The sequence below is a fragment of the Leptonotus elevatus genome, chromosome 6 (assembly GCF_054856555.1).
Source record: "Leptonotus elevatus isolate MCC_2025b chromosome 6, RoL_Lele_1.0, whole genome shotgun sequence".
In the NCBI taxonomy this organism is placed as follows: domain Eukaryota; kingdom Metazoa; phylum Chordata; class Actinopteri; order Syngnathiformes; family Syngnathidae; genus Leptonotus; species Leptonotus elevatus.
Window position 1 is genome coordinate 25,141,882 of NC_141244.1, and position 25,463 is coordinate 25,167,344.

Genomic DNA, 25,463 nt, shown 5'->3' on the forward strand with positions numbered 1-25,463 from the left:
CAAGATTATATATATTTTTATTTATTTATTAGTCCATTATTTTTTCCTCTTGAATGCATTATAGGCAACATAGCAATTTTACTTATACAGAATGCTATATATATATATATATATATATATATATACTTGAATCAATTTAACGTTTTCTTATCATGAATATGTATTCATATTTTTACATACTTGCATTGTGACAAAATTACATTTTCAACTGTTGTCTATTTTCCAATTTGAGTGTCATGCCTATCAGTTAACAATTGCACTTTTAACTCATTACGAATAAATCATATATTAGATCGAGTAGTTTGTGTTTTATTTTTGATCTTAAATTCTATTTTGCAGAGTGATTGTTCTGCCTTTTGTCAGAAATGAACCAATGCTCTTTCTTGAAATGTCATTCATTGGCTTAATTGAAATTTGATGTATGAAAAATACAAGCGGTATTGGTTACTTTATATCGGTGTCGGTGAGTACTTGAACTGGTTTTGGTCTGAAGAAAAGTATTGGACATACCTAATTTCTCTCTCAGCATTTCACATATTGTAGTTGGCTTTCATCTTCTATTAATATTTCTGCTTGAAAAAAATAAAAATAAAATCCTCCCCCAGCCTCGATCTGTTTTTAGCAGCAGTGGGTGTCGCGGATTTACTCCCACCTGCAAACGCAGCTCACGACATTTCCGCCACACAGTCTGGTTCTTGTACGTCTGCTCGCACCTGTGGGACGGCCACCCGTGCGTCCAATCCGTCCCGCGCACGCATACCAGCACAGCACGTTGTGACTCTTTCCTTCCAGTGCCTTTGCACACCACTCAGTGGCACTTTCCAGCTGCGCCGTCACTTTCCACTCCAGTCAGTCATCCACTTGACGTCTTTTGTCCCGCCCACTCTGTCGCACGCTCATCTTCTCTCTTTCTTTCTTTCTTTCTTTCTTTCTTTCTTTCTTTCACTGCAATCCCGCCATCTTCCTCCCTCACCTTTCGGGGCCCACTTCCCACCCTTTTGACCCTCACTTCCTGTCGCGGTGCAGGATGTGGTAGTGAAGGAGGCGGGGCTTAGTGAGTGAGTGAGTGAAAAAAAAAAGAGAGAGAGAGTGACTGTCCTGTGTGTGAGTGTGTAACAGTGAGTTATTCTTGCATTGTTACACTGACTTTATGACGGCGGCAGCTCAATTGCATAAAGCAAGGACTTGTTCTTCGCCACGATGTGGTTGCCAGGTGAGTTTGCGCGACTCCATTTTGGCAACCAATTACCCGCGTGCACGCACGAGCAGCAGGGCAGTGTGTGTGTGTGTGTTGTGCGTACGCGTCTAATTAGCGAGTGGGCGGGCAGTTAGGGTGGACAGGAAAGGTCAGCGTTTATGTTGCCAGTGACGTCACCTTTCACTTTTTCATCTCGTGTGTCTTCATGATCAGCGAAGAGTGTTCAAGTTTGTCAATAATTTGTCTGATTGGCATCAGTGCCTCGTATCAGGCTTGGATTTTTGCCAAATGGTTCCTGTGTCATCGTGCGTAACATTCGAGCTCGTTGATTGATGGTCGGTCGGAGGTCAAGAGAGCTCGTTAGTCCACTCGGCCAATTACTTCTCAAATGTCTCCTCCCTCCCTCAGTGATGCTTCTGAGATGTCTTTTCATGTTATTAATAATTCTCCATATGAGCTGGATAAATTGACGCGATGCGATGATGCTGCAAATTAGGGTCACAAACGAGACGTTTACCGGACTTAAAATGAACCAGATGACAAAATTGCTCCATTTTAAATGCAGACCAATTAAAAGCTGTTACTTTTATTTGTTGTACAGGTGCATGTTTTTTTTTTTTAATATACATGTTTTTTCATTATAACATTGTCACGGTTGTTTCTTCTGCTAATTGGTTGGGGAGGAATCACATGGTTCTACTGCTTTAATAGTTAACACATGTAAAACATTTGATGGGGAAAAAGAGAAGGTGCAATTAAGTTGATTAGATTTGGGCAATGTTCCTTCAAGCCACTTCGTTGTCATTCTTGTTTGTCCCCGAAAGGTCCATACAAACTTGACGAAAGTATCATGCAACAAATGTTATGTCATATTTTGTTGGTTCCATTAAATAAAATAAAAAAATACATTTAATTCCAAATTTGGATAGCAGTCCTTATTTGAATTGCTCTTGTGTGGCCCATGGGCCGTAGTTTGCCCACCCCCCGGGAAATTGTCACGATTTAAGTCTTAATTCAGCAACTTTAGTGACATTTTCAATACTGTTTACAAGATGCTTCGTTTATATCAATTCCGGGGAATGCACAAAATCTGTTTGGGTCCTAAAATAGAATTAACATGAATGCCACAAATTGAAGTAAAAAAGACAAGAAAAATGAACACAGGACAACTAAAATCATAGTCAAACAATCATCGGTGGAAGTAAAAATAAGTTCAGCAGGTATTTCGTTTTTTTTTTCTTTTTTTTTTTGTAATTGCATTGTGAGCTGCATTGAAATGCTCTTGCAGGTTGTCAGAAGTCCACCACTGAAATTGTAAATCAAATATGTCATTGAGTAGCTTCACCCTCCTGTTTTATTGCAGGTCAAAATGACCCACGTGAAAATCCAGAAGAAAAATAAGATGAAACTTCTTCTGCTGGCCTTTTTTTTTTTTCTTGGAAACCCCAAACCCCCCCCCCCCCCCCCCCCCCACTCTCAAATGTGCATCGTTTTATTTGTGATGATTACCTATTGAGCGGGTAACATTGCAACCTTGAAGATTGTTGGGAAAAAAAACAAACACAACAATTGGCTTTAACAAGCTAAGCTAAGCTATCAAGCTAAAGAAATATTACCAAATACATTTTAAAGTTGCTTTTTTTGGGGGGGTATGAAATATACAGTGGTGTTTTGAGATGCTCGTAACACAAACGCTCATGGCTTTTGAGTTACGAGCGCTGTTTGGTGAATTCAACTCCAACTTGCTTGATGGCAAATATTTAATAATTGATAATTGGAAGAGGATTTGAAATTGGAGCGATTTGAGTCTCAGCCATGGTCACGGAACAAATTAAACTCGTATCTCAAGGGCAACACTGTGCAACGTTTTTTATTGTAAGAAAAATTCTGTTCTCATAAACTCCTTATATCATATATTTTTTTACTGCCCACCAATTATGCTACAAAGAAAAACGGCACGAAATAAAATGAAAATTAAATAAATTCATAGTAATGCGTACACTGATAGAGGAGCATTGCTAAAATAATATAATTTGTTATATGCACTTTTCATTGTTCGTAGTTCTCATATTAACATATTTGACAGAAATAATGAAATTTCTCCTGAATTGTGGTCATAAGTTTCTTGAAGAACTTTGGCCAGAGGAAATTATTTGTATCTTTTAGTGTTTGCATTGCACCATATAAACATGACGCTGGATTATACAGCACAAAATGTTGCAAACAGCTGCTGAGATGCATGAGATAACGCATGCCGCATTTAGTCACCGCCGGCCAAATAAGCACTCATTTACTCACGTTTTCTTGAAAATGACGGAAAAAAAAATGGATGTGTTTGTGCGAGTGGAATGTTTGAACTTTTTAATGTTTCCAGTAAGTAACACACACTACTAAACTTATCATGGGGAAGTAACGTGAGGAAGTGAGAGAACGCCAAAGCATCTTGATGTACTGTCCCCGGCACGCCGTTCAGCCGCTACGCTAGCCGGCAACGTCGTGCACACTGTAAAAAAAAAAAAAAAAAAGGAAAAAGAAGAAGTAATATTTACCTGAAAAAAACATAGTAACGTTTTGACCTTCAGCTTGGGAGAAAGCGACTCTACCACCTGAGCCATGCCACTTTTTCTGTATAGCTAATAAACTTTTTTTTCCCATATTATTGTTTAATGAAACATAAAAAGTTGAAATGATTAAAAAAAAAGCCAAATTTATTTGCATTATTTTTATAATCTGATTTCTGACTCGGTGATTTACATTCACACTCCATTTGTTTGCAGAATTTTGCGAAGTCGTAGTGAGCTCTTAGAAGACTGCAAGTCAGTTAACAAATCTCATTCAAGTACATCAACTCTTTCATATTCATTTTATCATTGAATTTATGGTATGTTTTTTTTTTTTTAAGTACCGTACGTGAGAAGAGGACTTTGAAAAATCATCACGTTAAATCGCAACATTGAAGGGGAAAAAACAAAACATTACAAATTTGTCTTGCCAACATTTACTGTACGTATCCACAGTACAGTGCAGATGGACTTCTCTTACATTGGACATATTCGTCCTCCTTTCGGTTGGCAAAACGGTGGCGGGACCGATTTGTTGGCGAACGGATCGTCACGACGACCGTTTTCCGGCACATCTTAGCAATGTGATTATTTTGACCGATGATTGTCAATCATGTCAAACCTCTATGAAATCATTTATTCCAAAGCAGAGACTCCCTGGCATACGGGCGTCACTGAGTCACATGACGGAATCCTGTCCACCGATTGGCCGAATAAGGAATTTCAGGCACTTCCTATTCCTTTGCCGCCTCTGCTGTGTTTTCTTTTTGAGACACTATTAATTAGTGACGACAGTAATAGTTCAACATTACCTACGGTAATTACGATTAGTTAACTAAGAATACGTTGAGCTTGCTTATTTTTCCACATGATTTTTTAAAAAATTCTTTCTTTTGATAATAAAAATTGTATTTCCTAAGGTACATGTTAAATATTGCAATAATATCTATCGCAATATTCACCAACTAGATCGCATGTTTTCTCGATATCGTGAAGCCCTATTTTGTATGTCAAAAGTAGTAAAGGTATCAGTACTCAGTATCGGTAAATCCTCAGCTAATACTTGTATTGGTATCATTCTGAAAAAAAGCGGTATTGAACATCCCTACTATTAATACTTGATCATGTCAAATTGAACATGGTCGAAGCAACGTTGACGTTAATATTGTTGTCCGTTCATATTGCCCACCCATGCCATCAAGCTTAAGCATAAAACAAGGTGAATTACGTGTTGTTTTAAAAGCCATCACATAGCTTAGTGCTAACACCAAATAGCAGCTACGTTGCAGCGCTACAACCTTTGGAGAAATGGATTGAACACAAACTGTGCAGCAGACGTAGACAGACAATGTACTCATATTCAGTCATATTCTTTATCCTCTGCAAAGAACAATAAAACAAGTGCCGACCAGCTGAGAGATCTCAATGAGATTGGTGCCCTGAGATAAGAGCACAATTTGTTCCGGGGCCACACTCGTATCTCAGAGCACTCTGGCATTATCTAATCATCTTTCAAATTGGAATCAATGAAAATGCAATTCATTCACTCTATCCTTTTTTTTTTTTTTCGTTTCATTGATTGTTCTTGTCTGTCTATGTATTTGTTTTAAAGCTTAAACAAGCAAATGCCTTGATGTCAAAAATCAACATTTGCCGTTGACGTATGTGATGGGTTTGTGGGGGTGAGTGAGTTATTATGCAGGTGGCGTGATATAATTAGTTGGTCGTTGGGCTGATTTGCATGTTTTCACAAAGGGGAAGTGGCTGTGTGCGTGCGTGCGTGCGTGCGTGCGTGCGTGCGCGCGTGCGCGTGCGCGCGCGTGTGCTAAAGGCTCTCAAATAACTGCAACGCGGTGAGTTGGCGAGGAAAAAATGAGTTGAAAAAGCTTTAGATAGTACCGAAACGTGAAGAGTTTCAACCAGCAATCCACGAGGACTCGCGACCAATCACACACACGCGACCTTTCGAGCGTCCGAACAAGTTTCTCTCATGCAAACTCGTCGAGTTAAATTTAACCTGAGCTCAACCTACTCTTTTTATTTGGAAAGTATGAATGAATGAAAACAAGTGGGCCCTGTGAAAGATTCACCCACGCTCGGCGTACAGTGAGAGGGGGGGGGGGGGGGGGGGTTGGGGGCGCTGCGGTGTGACAGCACTCTCCCACCCTGCACCTCAAGTCGCCGCTCTTTCCTGTTGTCATCAACAAACGCTGGCCGGCCCACATTTGACGACGTCTTGTCTGTGCGTTGCAGATATCAGGATGCCGAGGCCGGCTGAGCTTGACAAACTTGGCGCCGACTCACCGCTGGACAGCACAAGTGACAACAACACACACACGCACACACACACGCACACACACACGCACACACACACATATTTAAACATACATGACAGCTGGCCAAAGGCTGCTTGAGGTTCGTCAGACAATTCAGCACACAAATGTGTTTTACTAGTTTTACAAACTGTGCGGGCACTACGAGTGAAGTGCTTAGACCAGGTCAACTTTTATAAAAAAAAAATAATAATAAAAAAAATAATAATAATAAAAATTATTCGGAGCTAGGCATGGGCTGATCACCAATTTGACGGTTCAGCGTGGTTTGAAAAAGTCAAGGTTTCACTAACCGCTAAAACTGTCACTGCTAAATAAGGGCAAGGGGACTCCTAAGCACAGCTCAATATGATTGGTTGCTTGCACAGTCGAGTAAACGAGCCGCCTCCTTTGGAGTTAATTATTTTTAATGAACCTTTTAGTCTTTTTTTTTTCTCCTTCAAGGTGAAAGAGACACTGCAACTGCAAACATGAATGCTTTTTTTTTTTTTTTTGCAAAAGTGCCACCAGTTACTAGTTTGACCCAAGGACAACATGAGTATCCCACGGGCCTGTTCAAAAAGATAGCACACCTTTGATGGGACACTGTGACTTACTAAGAAAAATTAAAACAGAAGAAGGTTAACATTTATTTTGTTTAAAAATCAATTTAATGGTTCAGTGAGGGGAAATCTGTATTTAATTAGCCACATTTGTAAAAACAGGTCATTTTAGAGCTGTCACTTTAACACTTTGATACCACAGTGCCATTATTTATTTATTTAGTTTTTATTTTAGGGGCACAATTAGAACATTTATGGGCACACACTGTAAATTGACTTGTGTACATGCTTACATTTACTTGAAGTGGGCTAAAGTATGGAGCAGGAGTTATGTCATTTAAAATATTTAAGAATATTAAAAAAAAAAAAAAAATGAGCAAATGGACTGGTTGCACATTGTCGAGTAGATGAAAAATGAATTTGGATTTGTTGCCCATGTTTTCATTCTTTACAATTTTGTCTGTCTACTTACTTGTCAGTCCATCATCGTGTGCAAAATGCACTTGACCGTTTTTTTGGTCTTTTCCTCTTTCCTGTACCGCGTGTCGCGCTCATTCGCCGCTTTCTTGTTTTTTCCTTGCAGATTCCGAGCGCAATGGATCTGAATCCAATCATCAGGTACGTCCAACTCATCGCCCGCCGCTCCAACCCGGTTCCTGTCGTGCTTGTGCGAACCAGGGTGGCTATTAAGTGAGCCGACACCGCTGACTTTTCGGCATGGCGAGGGTACACACCCTGGAATGGTCGCCAATCACAACTGTTAGACAACCCATATATCATCACGTAACCTCAGAAGTTGCCATGAACATTTCATATTTACTGTCTTCATACTGTATTGCATTCCTGGCGATCTGTGCACTGACCTCACTAAAAAGTCAGGCCATTTCATTGGCACATATGAACTCATTCAATGGCAGCCATTTTCACTGAAGCAACCCCCTTCGCTCCCGGCTGTTTGACTGGATTTTGACTGATTTTGCAAGGCCCACAAAATATTGTGTTATATTGCTATAAAAACATGGAACCGACCAAAAGAAAGATAAGAGTCTCTTCTTTCATTGGGAAAAAAAAACTTAATTTATCTGTTTATGTTTTTGCAGCAATTAACATTAGAATGTAAGTTTCATCATTATTCACAAATCTTGTTTAAAACAGTGGGGGGAGCCTTTTTGCAACATGGCCCTGGCTGAGCTCTTATACTCTGCTGCTACCTGCTGTCCGTTTTTTTGTAATCATTGCTTTAGGCGACCTCTTCATGTCAGAAGCTGCATCAAAGCCTTCTGTATGCTCCAGTATAAAAAACACACACATAAAAAACGTATCTTCGGGAGCATGGTCATATTTAAAATAGAACATATTTCTACGTTTTTGGGAGCAAACGAGTTAATTATGCTTCAAAGGATAAATCAATTACAAAATGATTCAAATATTTACTTGACATTTACATTCCAACAAAGCACAGTGTCATTTTTTTGTTTTTTTTATAAAGGCAGCGATCCCTAAACTTTATTTAGTGACCTTATCATGTGAATCGTTTTGAAGGACTGGCAACAAACAAAATCAAAGGATTACAAATGTCACCGTTACGACATAAGCTTCGACGAGCCCGGACGTATTCTGACAACTGTTACGACGGTACAGATGCCATCTGATGAATAAAGTTCTCATTAGCACATTATTGGACTTAATCATGGACATTTCATTTCATTTTTGTGTCCCGCTGTTGTTGGTTATTCATATGTTCCCTGCCATCTACTGGCGACCAATCCAGGGCGTACCAACATCAGCTGCAATCAGCTGCAGCACGCAATCGCGGCGATGCAATATGTATTTGAATCCCCGCTGGAGTAAACTTGATGTCCCAAAATAATGTTCGTGAAATCCGAACTTCGCCCGCAAAACCTTTGAGTCAAAACAAAATGATTGTCACATTTCCTGGTACGTGGTTTGCTCTCCTTGGAAATGAAAAATCACTTCTTCAATCAATCCTTCAATTCTGTCCTTTTTCTCTTCATCAAGGCTCAGTCAATGAAGGTCAATCCCTTTTCCCTTTCACCGAGCCTGAGCAGCAGCAAGGTAAGTGGCTTTTGTGAGTCTGCGTGTGTGCGTGTGTGTGTGTGTGTGTGTGCGTGCGTGCGTGCGTGCGCGCGCGTATTCATGTTTGCTCGTCTTTTGTGTCTTAACGTGGTGCAGAAAATTGCTTGACAGCAAGCGGGAGTGCTCAGACTTGCTCCTTTTGTGTTCCTGCCCTAAGTAAACAAGCAGGCCCACTATTTGGCAGCCCATAATCCCCCCCCCCCGTCGCATTTCCCAGAACGCCAAAATAAAATGAATGGCTGCATTTGCATATGCCGTGGAAGAAATGCAAACGAGTGGGCGGGACTTTTGCAGTTGGGACATGCTCCATCCCGGAAGGAACTTCCATTGCTTTGTGCATGTAAAAAGAAAACACAAAATCTTGCCAGGGATGTTAATTGTACACAGATACTCATCTATTAATTCTGCAAAAATTATTAAAATAGGTCTGCAAATTTTCAGACGCCCCCCCCCCCCAAAAAAAAATGCAGAGGGGATAGGGACTGAGTATAATTGATGCCATTATAAATACACTGAAAAACATTTTTTTTTTCTGACTCAAATATTTTTTTTTCAGATAAACTGCCACTAAGCATTTCCCACATAAAATGGAGGTTCCCAACATTTAAAAACAAAACAAAAAAAAACATGAGAAAACTGTATGAGGGGGTCCACTGTAACATTATTGCATTTTATACTTGAGATTGTCTTTTCTGTGTGTAATCATCAAATCTACCTGTCGTATGTCTGCGTGTATTATACCGCCCCCTGGTGGCCAAGGTGCATATGAGCAGCCAAAATCCAACTGAATTCTGAAGCACAGACGGTTTGTTAAATTCTATAAAATGATGTTATTAGTGTATGTTTTTGTAAAGTAAAATACTGAAGCGTGCTATTTTTCTTATTAGAAAAGCATGTTATAAAAAATATATATTTTTGTTTTTTAGTTGGCTCGAAGTGATTGCTTGCGTTTCATTTCAACGGGAGATGATCGTGTTTTGCATTCATACATTCTGCAACTATTTGATAATATAAACAATAATTAAAAAAAAAAAAACATTGTCGCAAAATTGCCTTAAAAAGATCTTAAGTGTCACGTTTTACTTCTTTAACCTGCTGACCTCCTCTGCATGTTCCTGTTTGTGTTTTATATTTTATATCCTTTCAGAATAAGATGGAAGAGTGCGGCGAAATGTCCCCGGCACTTCCTCCCTCTCACGGGCCCACCCCCTCCCAGACGGCACTGCAACACACACAACTCATGCTGACCGGCTCGCAGCTGGCAGGGGTGAGACCTCGCACGCACGCGCGCGCGCACGCACGCGCGCACACACTGGCAGGCTGTGTTCAGAATCATGCATTAAACTGGTCTCTCACTGAATGCGGCGAATGCTTGCCAGTGGCGTTTTTTTCTTTTTCTTTTTCTTAATTAGCACAACAAAAAGTGATACAGTTTGCAAACCTTTGCAACCTTTTACAAACCCCACATTCACGAGGAAGCATTTGCCACTCGGCGAGATACCAGCTTGACATACCAATTTCTATGTAGTAAATGAAAACAAAAATAATTAACTGCAATGTCGATGAGTGTGTTTTACAAAGTTGATACAAACCAAAATGTTTGTGTTGTGATGTCTGGGGCTGCAGCTAGCAAATATTTTATTATTATTAGTATTCTGCAGGTAATCCGAGTAAACGGTTAAAATCGTATTTTGCGTTCTTAAACATAATGTGAGGCACAGGCATTTTTGTCCACTTGGGGTCGCCATCCTCAATTTCGACTGTCGTATCTGTGACGTTGAGTGTGTGTGGCTTTAAAAGACGTGGCCTGGCTTGGTGAGTGATGTGGACGTCAGCAAATTCATTGGCTGTTAAGGGACTAACCCATTAGCCAGCCTGCGTTTCGACGGACTCGTTTTGACCATCGGCAACTCGTGAACGAATGAATTTATTGCGGGTTTGTTTGCGTTATTCGATTAATTGTTTCAGGACAATTTTTTTATTATTTTGCTGACTTTTTTTGAGGGGGGGGGGTGTTTGAATGTCATCTTTGTTTCATGAGGTAGTGTGTTATTAAAAGAAAAAAAACTGGATTTTTTTTTCTTTTTGTGACAATTTGAAAAAAAGTGTAAAAAAAAATGGATTTTTTTTTCTTTTTGTGACAATTTGAAAAAAAGTGTAAAAAAAAATATGGATTTTTTTTTCTTTTTGTGACAATTTGAAAAAAAGTGTAAAAAAAAAAAAATCTGCCGATGAATCGGTCGGGCCGTCAGGAAGCGATTTCAAACACAGCCATATTGTGACGCCCTCTCCCTTGCACTCTTTGCTTTGCCTCGCAACTTCTTAACACTTGCCTCTCCCGCTACGGCGCCGCTTCCAGCTGACGGCTCTGTTGCCGGCACAGCAGCAGCTCCTGTTGCAGCAGGCCCAGGCTCAGCTGCTGGCCGCCGCCGTGCAGCAGTCCAGCGCCGCGCACGCCGCTCACGCCGCCCAAGCTCAGGCAGCGGCTGCGGCGGCAGCCAATCAGCAGGCCCACAAGCAGCAGCAGCAGGCGCAGGCGCAGCAGCAGCAGCAGCAGCAGCAGCAGCAGCAGCAGCAGGCGGGACAAACAGGCCAGCAGGGTCAGGGACAGAGCACACAGGAACACACTGCCCAAAGCGTCCCTGCCCCGCATCCTCCGCCCCAGCTTGCCCTCTCTCAGCCTATCCAGCTCACCGCCCAGGTACTGGCAGCCAATCGGAGCCATCGAGGGCCGACCGAGCCAGCCTTTGCAACAGCGCTTCTCAAACTGACGTCACACAAACTGAAGTCCAAATTACTTGCAATACTTAGTTTGTCATATCTTTAGTTTTTCCTTAGAAGGGCACGAAGCTAACACCTGCGTGCTCATTTTTTCCATGCAACTTGTTTTTTTTGTGCTTTTTCTGAAATGCCCTAAGAAGGTAGTTATTGGTGTCAAGGAAGAAACGTTAAGATTTCTTTGTGGCAAGTGAGGATCTCGGTCGAGCTCGAGTTGCTTGTGGAAGCAAAGTGAAAAAGGTCAAGCTAACAAGAAATTGGGCTTTGTTGTATACCGACAGTTGCTATTTTTGAAGAACTTTGGAGTATTTTTCTTTCTTCCCTGCAATTAATTTGAGAGGAAATTATATGCACATTTTTGTGATTTTTAGCAGCAGAAGAACGGTCGGTACAGTACTCGACTATTAACCAGGGTGTTGGCGCCATCTTGTGGCATCGTTGGGCTTTACAGAAAGAGCACACAAATAGTGAGATCTGAATGTAATTGGCTATTTAACAAGAAAAGAAAACAAGTTTGAGAACCCCTGCTTCACAATTCCCCTTTTTCACCTGGCATGCCCCCCCCTCCCCCCGACCCCCCCTTCACTTCTGCCGCCACCTTATCGTGTCACATGGTCACAATTGTTGCGTTCTGGTCTTCATCAGGACATCCAGCACTTGCTGCACCTGCAGCAGCAACTGGTGTTGATGCCCAGCCACTCGCTGCCGTCGCCTGCGCAGTTCCTCCTCCCGCAAGCGCAGCAGGGCCAGCAGGGTACGAGTGAAACGTTTTTTTGGTGCCAAAAAAGGGATTCCGTTAACGTTGACTTGACGTCATGATTGATTGCAGGACTCCTATCGACGCCAAATCTTATTTCGCTACCTCAACCAAACCAAGGGAGCCTGCTTTCGAGTCGAATGGGTGTGCAAGCACAGGTAGGAGGAAGACTTCATGAATTACAATACAGACGAGGAGAAGAGATAAGGAACCAAATTTGGTTACGTTCCTATGACGGGCAACGCGATTAGTGTTGGGAAATGCAAATTGAGGCCAAAATGGAGTGCACTACTTGGTTGCCACCAGCAGAGGCGCTCTTGGAAGAACACCGTAAAGCCAGCTCGGTCCCACTGTACAAACATCCTGCTGAAAAATAAATGCCAGAAACAGGAGTTCAGAACATTCAGAAGTTCCCCCCCATCCCATTAAAATAATAGAAGTCAATTAAGAGACTACTGATAATAATGTAAACAAATGACATTCCCTATAAGTAGTACAGGTTATTGCATGAATAATAATTCCAATTTATTATTTCTTATGTTTAATTTGTGAAATGAATAATAAATGCCCAGTCCTACATATAATGCCGTTTTTTTAAATTCTGAAAATATGCTGTATTAGATTACAATATAACATTATTGTTATAAAAGTAATTTAATTAACACACAGAATGAGTTTTTAAATGTTTGTCATTTATTTCGGGTTGCTAAAAGAAGTCATTAAAATATGAAATGTAAATATTTCCGTTTTTTTAAAAAAAAAGCCAGAAAAAAGATTTATTCTTCACTTTTCCATTCACATTTCTTCATGTCAACATTTCATTTCTTTTTTTATTTAATTAAATCAATTTAATAAATAAATGTGTTAATACGTTACAATATATTTCATTAATAAATAAAATAAATACATTAAGCCATTAATGAAGAACTATAATGTTTTATTTATTACACTATATAAATAAATGCTTGAAATGAAATTGGCGACACAAAATGATTCAAGATTCATTTCTACATGAAAAGAATATTTGCGCTCTTTGCTGCCGGCGATGTCCGATTTCAGCGAGACAAGAGCCTGGAGGTGAGCGGAGGCCTGACCTCGGTGCCCCCCCACCCCGAGGAACCCAGCGACCTGGAGGAGCTGGAGCAGTTTGCCCGCACTTTCAAACAGAGACGCATCAAACTGGGCTTCACGCAGGTAAGCGACGCCCCCGTCGTCGGCGTCCCGCCCCGTGGCTTTTGTTGCGGGCCGGTCAACGTGTGGCGGCCGCCGTTGCGCGCAGGGAGACGTCGGCCTGGCCATGGGGAAGCTGTACGGCAACGACTTCAGCCAGACCACCATCTCCCGCTTTGAGGCCCTCAACCTGAGCTTTAAGAACATGTGCAAGCTCAAGCCGCTGCTGGAGAAGTGGCTCAACGACGCAGGTTGGTCCTTCGTCCTTCCTGATGATGATGATGATGATGATGATGATGATGACGATGACGGCGATGATGACGATGTCGGTGCCGGACCGCCTTCCCTTGCAGAGACCATGTCCATGGACAGCACCCTTCCCAGCCCCAGCTCGCTGTCGTCGCCCTCGCTGGGCTTCGACGGCATGCCCGGCCGCCGCAGGAAGAAGAGAACCAGCATCGAGACCAACGTGCGCGTCGCCCTCGAGCACGCGTTCTTGGCGGTAAGGACAACTTTTGCAAAGACGCTTGAATTTCAATTTCAGCTCCGTATTCATAATGATCCAGACTGATTACGCAAAAAAAAAACATGATTCAATTGATTAAATTGTAAAGGACAATCTCACACATTAAAAGTAATCCAAAGTGTTTTTAAAATGTTGTATTTAAATATTTGAATTAAAACATCAAAACTTTCTAAACATTGCTGATCATTTTTTATTTAATTTTTTCGCCGTGATCATTTACATTGTTGACGTACTATTAAGAGACAAACATACATTAACGCTATTGCTGATCCAAAATCCTTTTATATATTTTTATAGTTTTTTGAATACAAATGTTTTTGATCATTGTTGATTAAATGCTAATTCAAAACAAAATTGTCCTTTTGACCGTTTTAGAAATACTTTTTTTTTTTTTTTATTAATATTGCTCCCCGCGACCCTTGTTGAGGACAAGCGGTAAAGAAAATGGATGGGTGGATTAATATTGCTTAAATGCTGAGAAAAAAAGCATTGATTGTTAAATAATAAAATAAAAATAGTATATTTTTAACAATTGTATTTATTACAATTGTTCACGTTAGTGAATCTGAAATATTTTTTTTATGTATTTTTGGGATTTTTTATATTTAAACTAGGGTTAGGGTTTCAAAGTAGGGTTTTAAACTAGGGTTAGGGTTTCAAAGTAGGGTTTTAAACTAGGGTTAGGGTTTCAAAGTAGGGTTTTAAACTAGGGTTAGGGTTTCAAAGTAGGGGTTTAAACTAAGGTTAGGGTTTCAAAGTAGGGTTTTAAACTAGGGTTAGGGTTTCAAAATAGGGTTTAAAACTAGGGTTAGGGTTTCAAAGTAGGGGTTTAAACTAGGGTTAAGGTTTCAAAGTAGGGTTTTAAACTAGGGTTAGGGTTTCAAAATAGGGTTTAAAACTAGGGTTAGGGTTTCAAAGTAGGGGTTTAAACTAGGGTTAGGGTTTCAAAGTAAGGTTTTAAACTAGGGTTAGGGTTTCAAAGAAGGGTTTAAAACTAGGGTTAGGGTTTCAAAGTAGGGTTTTAAACTAGGAATAGGGTTACAAAGTAGGGTTTTAAACTAGGGTTAGGGTTTCAAAGAATGGTTTACAACTAGGGTTAGGGTTTCAAAGTAGGGTTTAAAACTAGGGTTAGGGTTACAAAGTAGGGTTTAAAACTAGGGTTAGGGTTTCAAAGTAGGGTTTTAAACTAGGGTTAGGGTTTCAAAGTAGGGGTTTAAACTAGGGTTAGGGTTTCAAAGAAGGGTTTACAACTAGGGTTAGGGTTTCAAAGAAGGGTTTAAAACTAGGGTTAGGGTTTCAAAGTAGGGTTTAAAACTAGGGTTAGGGTTTCAAAGTAGGGTTTTAAACTAGGGTTAGGGTTTCAAAGTAGGGTTTTAAACTAGGGTTAGGGTTTCAAAGTAGGGTTTTAAACTAGGGTTAGGGTTTCAAAGTAAGGGTTTAAACTAGGGTTAGGGTTTCAAAGTAAGGTTTTAAACTAGGGTTAGGGTTTCAAAGAAGGGTTTAAAACTAGGGTTAGGGTTTCAAAGTAGGGTTTTAAACTAGGAATAGGGTTACAAAGTAGGGTTTTAAACTAGGGTTAGGGTTTCAAAGAATGGTTTACAACTAGGGTTAGGGTTTCAAAGTAGGGTTTAAAACTAGGGTTAGGGTTACAAAGTAGGGTTTTAAACTAGGGTTAGGGTTTTAAACTAGGGTTAGGGTTTCAAAGTAGGGTTTTAAACTAGGGTTAGGGTTTCAAAGTAGGGTTTTAAACTAGGGTTAGGGTTTCAAAGTAGGGTTTTAAACTAGGGTTAGGGTTTAAAACTAGGGTTAGGGTTTCAAAGTAGGGGTTTAAACTAGGGTTAGGGTTTCAAAGTAGGGGTTTAAACTAGGGTTAGGGTTTCAAAGTAGGGTTTTAAACTAGGGTTAGGGTTTCAAAATAGGGTTTAAAACTAGGGTTAGGGTTTCAAAGTAGGGTTTTAAACTACGGTTAAGGTTTCAAAGTAGGGTTTTAAACTAGGGTTAGGGTTTCAAAATAGGGTTTAAAACTAGGGTTAGGGTTTCAAAGTAGGGGTTTAAACTAGGGTTAGGGTTTCAAAGTAAGGTTTTAAACTAGGGTTAGGGTTTCAAAGAAGGGTTTAAAACTAGGGTTAGGGTTTCAAAGTAGGGTTTTAAACTAGGAATAGGGTTACAAAGTAGAGTTTTAAACTAGGGTTAGGGTTTCAAAGAATGGTTTACAACTAGGGTTAGGGTTTCAAAGTAGGGTTTAAAACTAGGGTTAGGGTTACAAAGTAGGGTTTAAAACTAGGGTTAGGGTTTCAAAGTAGGGTTTTAAACTAGGGTTAGGGTTTCAAAGTAGGGGTTTAAACTAGGGTTAGGGTTTCAAAGAAGGGTTTACAACTAGGGTTAGGGTTTCAAAGAAGGGTTTGGTTAGGGTTTCAAAGTAGGGTTTAAAACTAGGGTTAGGGTTTCAAAGTAGGGTTTTAAACTAGGGTTAGGGTTTCAAAGTAGGGTTTTAAACTAGGGTTAGGGTTTCAAAGTAGGGTTTTAAACTAGGGTTAGGGTTTCAAAGTAGGGGTTTAAACTAGGGTTAGGGTTTCAAAGTAAGGTTTTAAACTAGGGTTAGGGTTTCAAAGAAGGGTTTAAAACTAGGGTTAGGGTTTCAAAGTAGGGTTTTAAACTAGGAATAGGGTTACAAAGTAGGGTTTTAAACTAGGGTTAGGGTTTCAAAGAATGGTTTACAACTAGGGTTAGGGTTTCAAAGTAGGGTTTAAAACTAGGGTTAGGGTTACAAAGTAGGGTTTTAAACTAGGGTTAGGGTTTTAAACTAGGGTTAGGGTTTCAAAGTAGGGTATTAAACTAGGGTTAGGGTTACAAAGTAGGGTTTAAACTAGGGTTAGGGTTTCAAAGTAGGGTTTTAAACTAGGGTTAGGGTTTCAAAATAGGGGTTTAAACTAGGGTTAGGGTTTCAAAGTAAGTTTTAAACTAGGGTTAGGGTTTCAAAGTAGGGTTTTAAACTAGGGTTAGGGTTTCAAAGAATGGTTTACAACTAGGGTTAGGGTTTCAAAGTAGGGTTTAAAACTAGGGTTATGGTTACAAAGTAGGGTTTTAAACTAGGGTTAGGGTTTCAAAGTAGGGTTTAAAACTAGGGTTAGGGTTTCAAAGTAGAGGTTTAAACTAGGGTTAGGGTTTTAAAGTAGGGGTTTAAACTAGGGTTAGGGTTTAAAAGTAGGGTTTAAAACTAGGGTTAGGGTTTCAAAGTAGGGGTTTAAACTAGGGTTAGGGTTTCAAAGTAGGATTTAAAACTAGGGTTAGGGTTTCAAAGTAGGGTTTTAAACTAGGGTTAGGGTTTCAAAGAAGGGTTTAAAACTAGGGTTAGGGTTTCAAAGTAGGGGTTTAAACTAGGGTTAGGGTTTCAAAGAAGGGTTTAAAACTAGGGTTAGGGTTTCAAAGTAGGGTTTAAAACTAGGGTGAGGGTTTCAAAGTAGGGTTTTAAACTAGGGTTAGGGTTTCAAAGTAGGGGTTTAAACTAGGGTTAGGGTTTCAAAGTAGGGTTTTAAACTAGGGTTAGGGTTTCAAAGTAGGGTTTTAAACTAGGGTTAGGGTTTCAAAGTAGGGGTTTAAACTAGGGTTAGGGTTTCAAAGTAGGGTTTTAAACTAGGGTTAGGGTTTCAAAGTAGGGTTTTAAACTAGGGTTAGGGTTTCAAAGTAGGGGTTTAAACTAGGGTTAGGGTTTCAAAGTAGGGTTTAAAACTAGGGTTAGGGTTTCAAAGTAGGGTTTTAAACTAGGGTTAGGGTTTCAAAGTAGGGGCTTAAACTAGGGTTAGGGTTTTAAAGTAGGGGTTTAAACTAGGGTTAGGGTTTAAAACTAGGGTTAGGGTTTCAAAGTAGGGGTTTAAACTAGGGTTAGGGTTTCAAAGTAGGGTTTAAAACTAGGGTTAGGGTTTCAAAGTAGGGTTTTAAACTAGGGTTAGGGTTTCAAAGAAGGGTTTAAAACTAGGGTTAGGGTTTCAAAGTAGGGGTTTAAACTAGGGTTAGGGTTTCAAAGAAGGGTTTAAAACTAGGGTTAGGGTTTCAAAGTAGGGTTTAAAACTAGGGTGAGGGTTTCAAAGTAGGGTTTTAAACTAGGGTTAGGTTTCAAAGTAGGGGTTTAAACTAGGGTTAGGGTTTCAAAGTAGGGGTTTAAACTAGGGTTAGGGTTTCAAAGTAGGGTTTTAAACTAGGGTTAGGGTTTCAAAGTAGGGGTTTAAACTAGGGTTAGGGTTTCAAAGTAGGGTTTTAAACTAGGGTTAGGGTTTCAAAGTAGGGGTTTAAACTAGGGTTAGGGTTACAAAGTAGGGTTTTAAACTAGGGTTAGGGTTTCAAAGTAGGGTTTAAAACTAGGGTTAGGGTTTCAAAGTAGGGTTTTAAACTAGGGTTAGGGTTTCAAAGAAGGGTTTAAAACTAGGGTTAGGGTTTCAAAGTAGGGGTTTAAACTAGGGTTAGGGTTTCAAAGAAGGGTTTAAAACTAGGGTTAGGGTTTCAAAGTAGGGTTTAAAACTAGGGTGAGGGTTTCAAAGTAGGGTTTTAAACTAGGGTTAGGGTTTCAAAGTAGGGGTTTAAACTAGGGTTAGGGTTTCAAAGTAGGGTTTTAAACTAGGGTTAAGGTTAAAAAGTAGGGTTTAGAACTAGGGTTAAGGTTTCAAGTAGGGTTTTAAACTAGGGTTAGGGTTTCAAAGTAGGGTTTAAAACTAGGGTTAGGGTTACAAAGTAGGGTTTTAAACTAGGGTTAGGGTTTCAAAGTAGGGGTTTAAACTAGGTTTAGGGTTACAAAGTAGGGTTTTAAACTAGGGTTAGGGTTTCAAAGTAGGGGTTTAAACTAGGGTTAGGGTTTCAAAGTAGGGGTTTAAACTAGGGTTAGGGTTTCAAATTAGGGGTTTAAACTAGGGTTAGGGTTTCAAATTAGGGGTTTAAACTAGGGTTAGGGTTTCAAAGTAGGGTTTAAAACTAGGGTTAGGGTTACAAAGTAGGGTTTTAAACTAGGGTTAGGGTTTCAAAGTATGGTTTTAAACTAATATTAGGGTTTCAAAGTAGGTTTTTAAACTAGGGTTAGGGTTTCAAAGTAGGGTTTAAAACTAGGGTTAGGGTTTCAAAGTAGGGTTTTAAACTAGGGTTAGGGTTTCAAAGTAGGGGTTTAAACTAGGGTTAGGGTTTCAAAGTAGGGGTTTAAACTAGGGTTAGGGTTTCAAAGTAGGGTTTTAAACTAGGGTTAGGGTTTCAAAGTAGGGTTTTAAACTAGGGTTAGGGTTACAAAGTAGGGTTTTAAACTAGGGTTAGGGTTTCAAACTAGGGTTAGGGTTTCAAAGTAGGGGTTTAAACTAGGGTTAGGGTTTCAAAGTAAGGTTTAAAACTAGGGTTAGGGTTTCAAAGTAGGGTTTTAAACTAGGGTTAGGTTTTCAAAGTAGGGTTTTAAACTAGGGTTAGGGTTTCAAAGAAGGGTTTAAAACTAGGGTTAGGGTTTCAAAGTAGGGGTTTAAACTAGGGTTAGGGTTTCAAAGTAGGGTTTTAAACTAGGGTTAGGGTTTCAAAGTAGGGGTTTAAACTAGGGTTAAGGTTTCAAAGTAGGGGTTTAAACTAGGGTTAGGGTTTCAAAGTAGGGTTTTAAACTAGGGTTAGGGTTTCAAAGTAGGGTTTAAAACTAGGGGTAGGGTTTCAAAGTAGGGTTTTAAACTAGGGTTAGGTTTTCAAAGTAGGGGTTTAAACTAGGGTTAGGGTTTCAAAGTAGGGTTTTAAACTAGGGTTAGGGTTTCAAAGTAGGGGTTTAAACTAGGGTTAGGGTTTCAAAGAAGGGTTTAAAACTAGGGTTAGGGTTTCAAAGTAGGGTTTAAAACTAGGGTTAGGGTTTCAAAGTAGGGGTTTAAACTAGGGTTAGGGTTTTAAAGTAGGGGTTTAAACTAGGGTTAGGGTTTAAAAGTAGGGTTTAAAACTAAGGTTAGGGTTTCAATGTAGGGTTTTAAACTAGGGTTAGGGTTTCAAAGAAGGGTTTAAAACTAGGGTTAGGGTTTCAAAGTAGGGGTTTAAACTAGGGTTAGGGTTTCAAAGTAGGGTTTAAAACTAGGGTTAGGGTTTCAAAGTAGGGTTTTAAACTAGGGTTAGGGTTTCAAAGTAGGGTTTTAAACTAGGGTTAGGGTTTCAAAGTAGGGTTTTAAACTAGGGTTAGGGTTTTAAAGTAGGGGTTTAAACTAGGGTTAGGGTTTCAAAGTAGGGTTTTAAACTAGGGTTAGGGTTTCAAAGTAGGGGTTTAAACTAGGGTTAGGGTTACAAAGTAGGGTTTTAAACTAGGGTTAGGGTTTCAAAGTAGGGGTTAAAACTAGGGTTAGGGTTTCAAAGTAGGGTTTTAAACTAGGGTTAGGGTTTCAAAGTAGGGGTTTAAACTAGGGTTAGGGTTTCAAAGTAGGGTTTTAAACTAGGGTTAGGGTTTCAAAGTAGGGTTTTAAACTAGGGTTAGGGTTTCAAAGTAGGGTTTTAAACTAGGGTTAGGGTTACAAAGTAGGGTTTTAAACTAGGGTTAGGGTTTCAAACTAGGGTTAGGGTTTCAAAGTAGGGGTTTAAACTAGGATTAGGGTTTCAAAGTAAGGTTTAAAACTAGGGTTAGGGTTTCAAAGTAGGGTTTTCAAACTAGGGTTAGGGTTTCAAAGTAGGGTTTTAAACTAGGGTTAGGGTTTCAAAGAAGGGTTTAAAACTAGGGTTAGGGTTTCAAAGTAGGGGTTTAAACTAGGGTTAGGGTTTCAAAGTAGGGTTTTAAACTAGGGTTAGGGTTTCAAAGTAGGGGTTTAAACTAGGGTTAGGGTTTCAAAGTAGGGGTTTAAACTAGGGTTAGGGTTTCAAAGTAGGGTTTTAAACTAGGGTTAGGGTTTCAAAGTAGGGTTTTAAACTAGGGTTAGGGTTTCAAAGTAGGGTTTAAAACTAGGGTTAGGGTTTCAAAGTAGGGTTTTAAACTAGGGTTAGGGTTTCAAAGTAGGGGTTTAAACTAGGGTTAGGGTTTCAAAGTAGGGTTTTAAACTAGGGTTAGGGTTTCAAAGTAGGGGTTTAAACTAGGGTTAGGGTTTCAAAGAAGGGTTTAAAACTAGGGTTAGGGTTTCAAAGTAGGGTTTTAAACTAGGGTTAGGGTTTCAAAGTAGGGGTTTAAACTAGGGTTAGGGTTTCAAAGTAGGGTTTAAAACTAGGGTTAGGGTTTCAAAGTAGGGTTTTAAACTAGGGTTAGGGTTTCAAAGAAGGGTTTAAAACTAGGGTTAGGGTTTCAAAGTAGGGGTTTAAACTAGGGTTAGGGTTTCAAAGTAGGGGTTTAAACTAGGGTTAGGGTTACAAAGTAGGGTTTTAAACTAGGGTTAGGGTTTCAAAGTAGGGGTTAAAACTAGGGTTAAGGTTAAAAAGTAGGGTTTAGAACTAGGGTTAGAGTTTCAAGTAGGGTTTTAAACTAGGGTTAGGGTTTCAAAGTAGGGTTTAAAATTAGGGTTAGGGTTACAAAGTAGGGTTTTAAACTAGGGTTAGGGTTTTAAAGTAGGGGTTTAAACTAGGGTTAGGGTTACAAAGTAGGGTTTTAAACTAGGGTTAGGGTTTCAAAGTAGGGGTTTAAACTAGGGTTAGGGTTTCAAAGTAGGGGTTTAAACTAGGGTTAGGGTTTCAAATTAGGGGTTTAAACTAGGGTTAGGGTTTCAAAGTAGGGTTTAAAACTAGGGTTAGGGTTACAAAGTAGGGTTTTAAACTAGGGTTAGGGTTTCAAAGTATGGTTTTAAACTAGGGTTAGGGTTTCAAAGTAGGTTTTTAAACTAGGGTTAGGGTTTCAAAGTAGGGTTTAAAACTAGGGTTAGGGTTTCAAAGTAGGGTTTTAAACTAGGGTTAGGGTTTCAAAGTAGGGGTTTAAACTAGGGTTAGGGTTTCAAAGTAGGGGTTTAAACTAGGGTTAGGGTTTCAAAGTAGGGTTTTAAACTAGGGTTAGGGTTTCAAAGTAGGGTTTTAAACTAGGGTTAGGGTTACAAAGTAGGGTTTTAAACTAGGGTTAGGGTTTCAAACTAGGGTTAGGGTTTCAAAGTAGGGGTTTAAACTAGGGTTAGGGTTTCAAAGTAAGGTTTAAAACTAGGGTTAGGGTTTCAAAGTAGGGGTTTAAACTAGGGTTAGGGTTTCAAAGTAAGGTTTAAAACTAGGGTTAGGGTTTCAAAGTAGGGTTTACAACTAGGGTTAGGGTTTCAAAGTAGGGTTTAAAACTAGGGTTAGGGTTACAAAGTAGGGTTTTAAACTAGGGTTAGGGTTTCAAAGTAGGGGTTAAAACTAGGGTTAAGGTTAAAAAGTAGGGTTTAGAACTAGGGTTAGAGTTTCAAGTAGGGTTTTAAACTAGGGTTAGGGTTTCAAAGTAGGGTTTAAAACTAGGGTTAGGGTTACAAAGTAGGGTTTTAAACTAGGGTTAGGGTTTTAAAGTAGGGGTTTAAACTAGGGTTAGGGTTACAAAGTAGGGTTTTAAACTAGGGTTAGGGTTTCAAAGTAGGGGTTTAAACTAGGGTTAGGGTTTCAAAGTAGGGGTTTAAACTAGGGTTAGGGTTTCAAATTAGGGGTTTAAACTAGGGTTAGGGTTTCAAAGTAGGGTTTAAAACTAGGGTTAGGGTTACAAAGTAGGGTTTTAAACTAGGGTTAGGGTTTCAAAGTATGGTTTTAAACTAGGGTTAGGGTTTCAAAGTAGGTTTTTAAACTAGGGTTAGGGTTTCAAAGTAGGGTTTAAAACTAGGGTTAGGGTTTCAAAGTAGGGTTTTAAACTAGGGTTAGGGTTTCAAAGTAGGGGTTTAAACTAGGGTTAGGGTTTCAAAGTAGGGGTTTAAACTAGGGTTAGGGTTTCAAAGTAGGGTTTTAAACTAGGGTTAGGGTTTCAAAGTAGGGTTTTAAACTAGGGTTAGGGTTACAAAGTAGGGTTTTAAACTAGGGTTAGGGTTTTAAAGTAGGGGTTTAAACTAGGGTTAGGGTTTCAAAGTAGGGGTTTAAACTAGGGTTAGGGTTTCAAAGTAAGGTTTAAAACTAGGGTTAGGGTTTCAAAGTAGGGGTTTAAACTAGGGTTAGGGTTTCAAAGTAGGGTTTTAAACTAGGGTTAGGGTTTCAAAGTAGGGGTTTAAACTAGGGTTAGGGTTTCAAAGTAGGGTTTACAACTAGGGTTAGGGTTTCAAAGTAGGGTTTAAAACTAGGGTTAGGGTTTCAAAGTAGGGTTTAAAACTAGGGTTAGGGTTTCAAAGTAGGGTTTTAAACTAGGGTTAGGGTTTCAAAGTAGGGGTTTAAACTAGGGTTAGGGTTTCAAAGAAGGGTTTAAAACTAGGGTTAGGGTTTAAAAGTAGGGTTTAAAACTAAGGTTAGGGTTTCAATGTAGGGTTTTAAACTAGGGTTAGGGTTTCAAAGAAGGGTTTAAAACTAGGGTTAGGGTTTCAAAGTAGGGGTTTAAACTAGGGTTAGGGTTTCAAAGTAGGGTTTAAAACTAGGGTTAGGGTTTCAAAGTAGGGTTTTAAACTAGGGTTAGGGTTTCAAAGTAGGGTTTTAAACTAGGGTTAGGGTTTCAAAGTAGGGTTTTAAACTAGGGTTAGGGTTTTAAAGTAGGGGTTTAAACTAGGGTTAGGGTTTCAAAGTAGGGTTTTAAACTAGGGTTAGGGTTTCAAAGTAGGGGTTTAAACTAGGGTTAGGGTTACAAAGTAGGGTTTTAAACTAGGGTTAGGGTTTCAAAGTAGGGGTTAAAACTAGGGTTAGGGTTTCAAAGTAGGGTTTTAAACTAGGGTTAGGGTTTCAAAGTAGGGGTTTAAACTAGGGTTAGGGTTTCAAAGTAGGGGTTTAAACTAGGGTTAGGGTTTCAAAGTAGGGTTTTAAACTAGGGTTAGGGTTTCAAAGTAGGGTTTTAAACTAGGGTTAGGGTTACAAAGTAGGGTTTTAAACTAGGGTTAGGGTTTCAAACTAGGGTTAGGGTTTCAAAGTAGGGGTTTAAACTAGGATTAGGGTTTCAAAGTAAGGTTTAAAACTAGGGTTAGGGTTTCAAAGTAGGGTTTTCAAACTAGGGTTAGGGTTTCAAAGTATGGTTTTAAACTAGGGTTAGGGTTTCAAAGAAGGGTTTAAAACTAGGGTTAGGGTTTCAAAGTAGGGGTTTAAACTAGGGTTAGGGTTTCAAAGTAGGGTTTTAAACTAGGGTTAGGGTTTCAAAGTAGGGGTTTAAACTAGGGTTAGGGTTTCAAAGTAGGGGTTTAAACTAGGGTTAGGGTTTTCAAAGTAGGGTTTTAAACTAGGGTTAGGGTTTCAAAGTAGGGTTTCAAAGTAGGGTTTAAAACTAGGGTTAGGGTTTCAAAGTAGGGTTTTAAACTAGGGTTAGGGTTTCAAAGTAGGGGTTTAAACTAGGGTTAGGGTTTCAAAGTAGGGTTTTAAACTAGGGTTAGGGTTTCAAAGTAGGGGTTTAAACTAGGGTTAGGGTTTCAAAGAAGGGTTTAAAACTAGGGTTAGGGTTTCAAAGTAGGGTTTTAAACTAGGGTTAGGGTTTCAAAGTAGGGGTTTAAACTAGGGTTAGGGTTTCAAAGTAGGGTTTAAAACTAGGGTTAGGGTTTCAAAGTAGGGTTTTAAACTAGGGTTAGGGTTTCAAAGAAGGGTTTAAAACTAGGGTTAGGGTTTCAAAGTAGGGGTTTAAACTAGGGTTAGGGTTTCAAAGTAGGGGTTTAAACTAGGGTTAGGGTTACAAAGTAGGGTTTTAAACTAGGGTTAGGGTTTCAAAGTAGGGGTTAAAACTAGGGTTAAGGTTAAAAAGTAGGGTTTAGAACTAGGGTTAGAGTTTCAAGTAGGGTTTTAAACTAGGGTTAGGGTTTCAAAGTAGGGTTTAAAACTAGGGTTAGGGTTACAAAGTAGGGTTTTAAACTAGGGTTAGGGTTTTAAAGTAGGGGTTTAAACTAGGGTTAGGGTTACAAAGTAGGGTTTTAAACTAGGGTTAGGGTTTTTAAAGTAGGGGTTTAAACTAGGGTTAGGGTTTCAAAGTAGGGGTTTAAACTAGGGTTAGGGTTTCAAATTAGGGGTTTAAACTAGGGTTAGGGTTTCAAAGTAGGGTTTAAAACTAGGGTTAGGGTTACAAAGTAGGGTTTTAAACTAGGGTTAGGGTTTCAAAGTATGGTTTTAAACTAGGGTTAGGGTTTCAAAGTAGGTTTTTAAACTAGGGTTAGGGTTTCAAAGTAGGGTTTAAAACTAGGGTTAGGGTTTCAAAGTAGGGTTTTAAACTAGGGTTAGGGTTTCAAAGTAGGGGTTTAAACTAGGGTTAGGGTTTCAAAGTAGGGGTTTAAACTAGGGTTAGGGTTTCAAAGTAGGGTTTTAAACTAGGGTTAGGGTTTCAAAGTAGGGTTTTAAACTAGGGTTAGGGTTACAAAGTAGGGTTTTAAACTAGGGTTAGGGTTTCAAACTAGGGTTAGGGTTTCAAAGTAGGGGTTTAAACTAGGGTTAGGGTTTCAAAGTAAGGTTTAAAACTAGGGTTAGGGTTTCAAAGTAGGGTTTAA

The 25,463-nt window shown here is 39.6% G+C and overlaps 1 protein-coding gene across 2 annotated transcripts in view; it reads left to right on the forward strand.

Annotated features, from left to right (window-relative positions):
• Nucleotides 1–25,463, forward strand: part of pou2f2b (POU class 2 homeobox 2b) — a 75,208-nt gene that overhangs the window by 41,675 nt on the left and 8,070 nt on the right. The window contains exons 1-11 of one of the 2 annotated variants that reach the window (XM_086079251.1): nucleotides 1,121–1,213; nucleotides 6,013–6,078; nucleotides 7,218–7,252; nucleotides 8,654–8,710; nucleotides 9,879–9,998; nucleotides 11,091–11,432; nucleotides 12,155–12,263; nucleotides 12,339–12,424; nucleotides 13,326–13,460; nucleotides 13,546–13,687; nucleotides 13,790–13,938. In XM_086079251.1, coding sequence (XP_085935377.1) covers nucleotides 1,201–1,213; nucleotides 6,013–6,078; nucleotides 7,218–7,252; nucleotides 8,654–8,710; nucleotides 9,879–9,998; nucleotides 11,091–11,432; nucleotides 12,155–12,263; nucleotides 12,339–12,424; nucleotides 13,326–13,460; nucleotides 13,546–13,687; nucleotides 13,790–13,938 — 1,254 coding nt within the window. In that variant the 5' untranslated portion in view covers nucleotides 1,121–1,200. Of the gene's footprint in view, nucleotides 1–1,120; nucleotides 1,214–6,012; nucleotides 6,079–7,217; nucleotides 7,253–8,653; nucleotides 8,711–9,878; nucleotides 9,999–11,090; nucleotides 11,433–12,154; nucleotides 12,264–12,338; nucleotides 12,425–13,325; nucleotides 13,461–13,545; nucleotides 13,688–13,789; nucleotides 13,939–25,463 lie in introns of those variants that run through there. The other variant, XM_086079250.1, reaches the window with a different exon arrangement.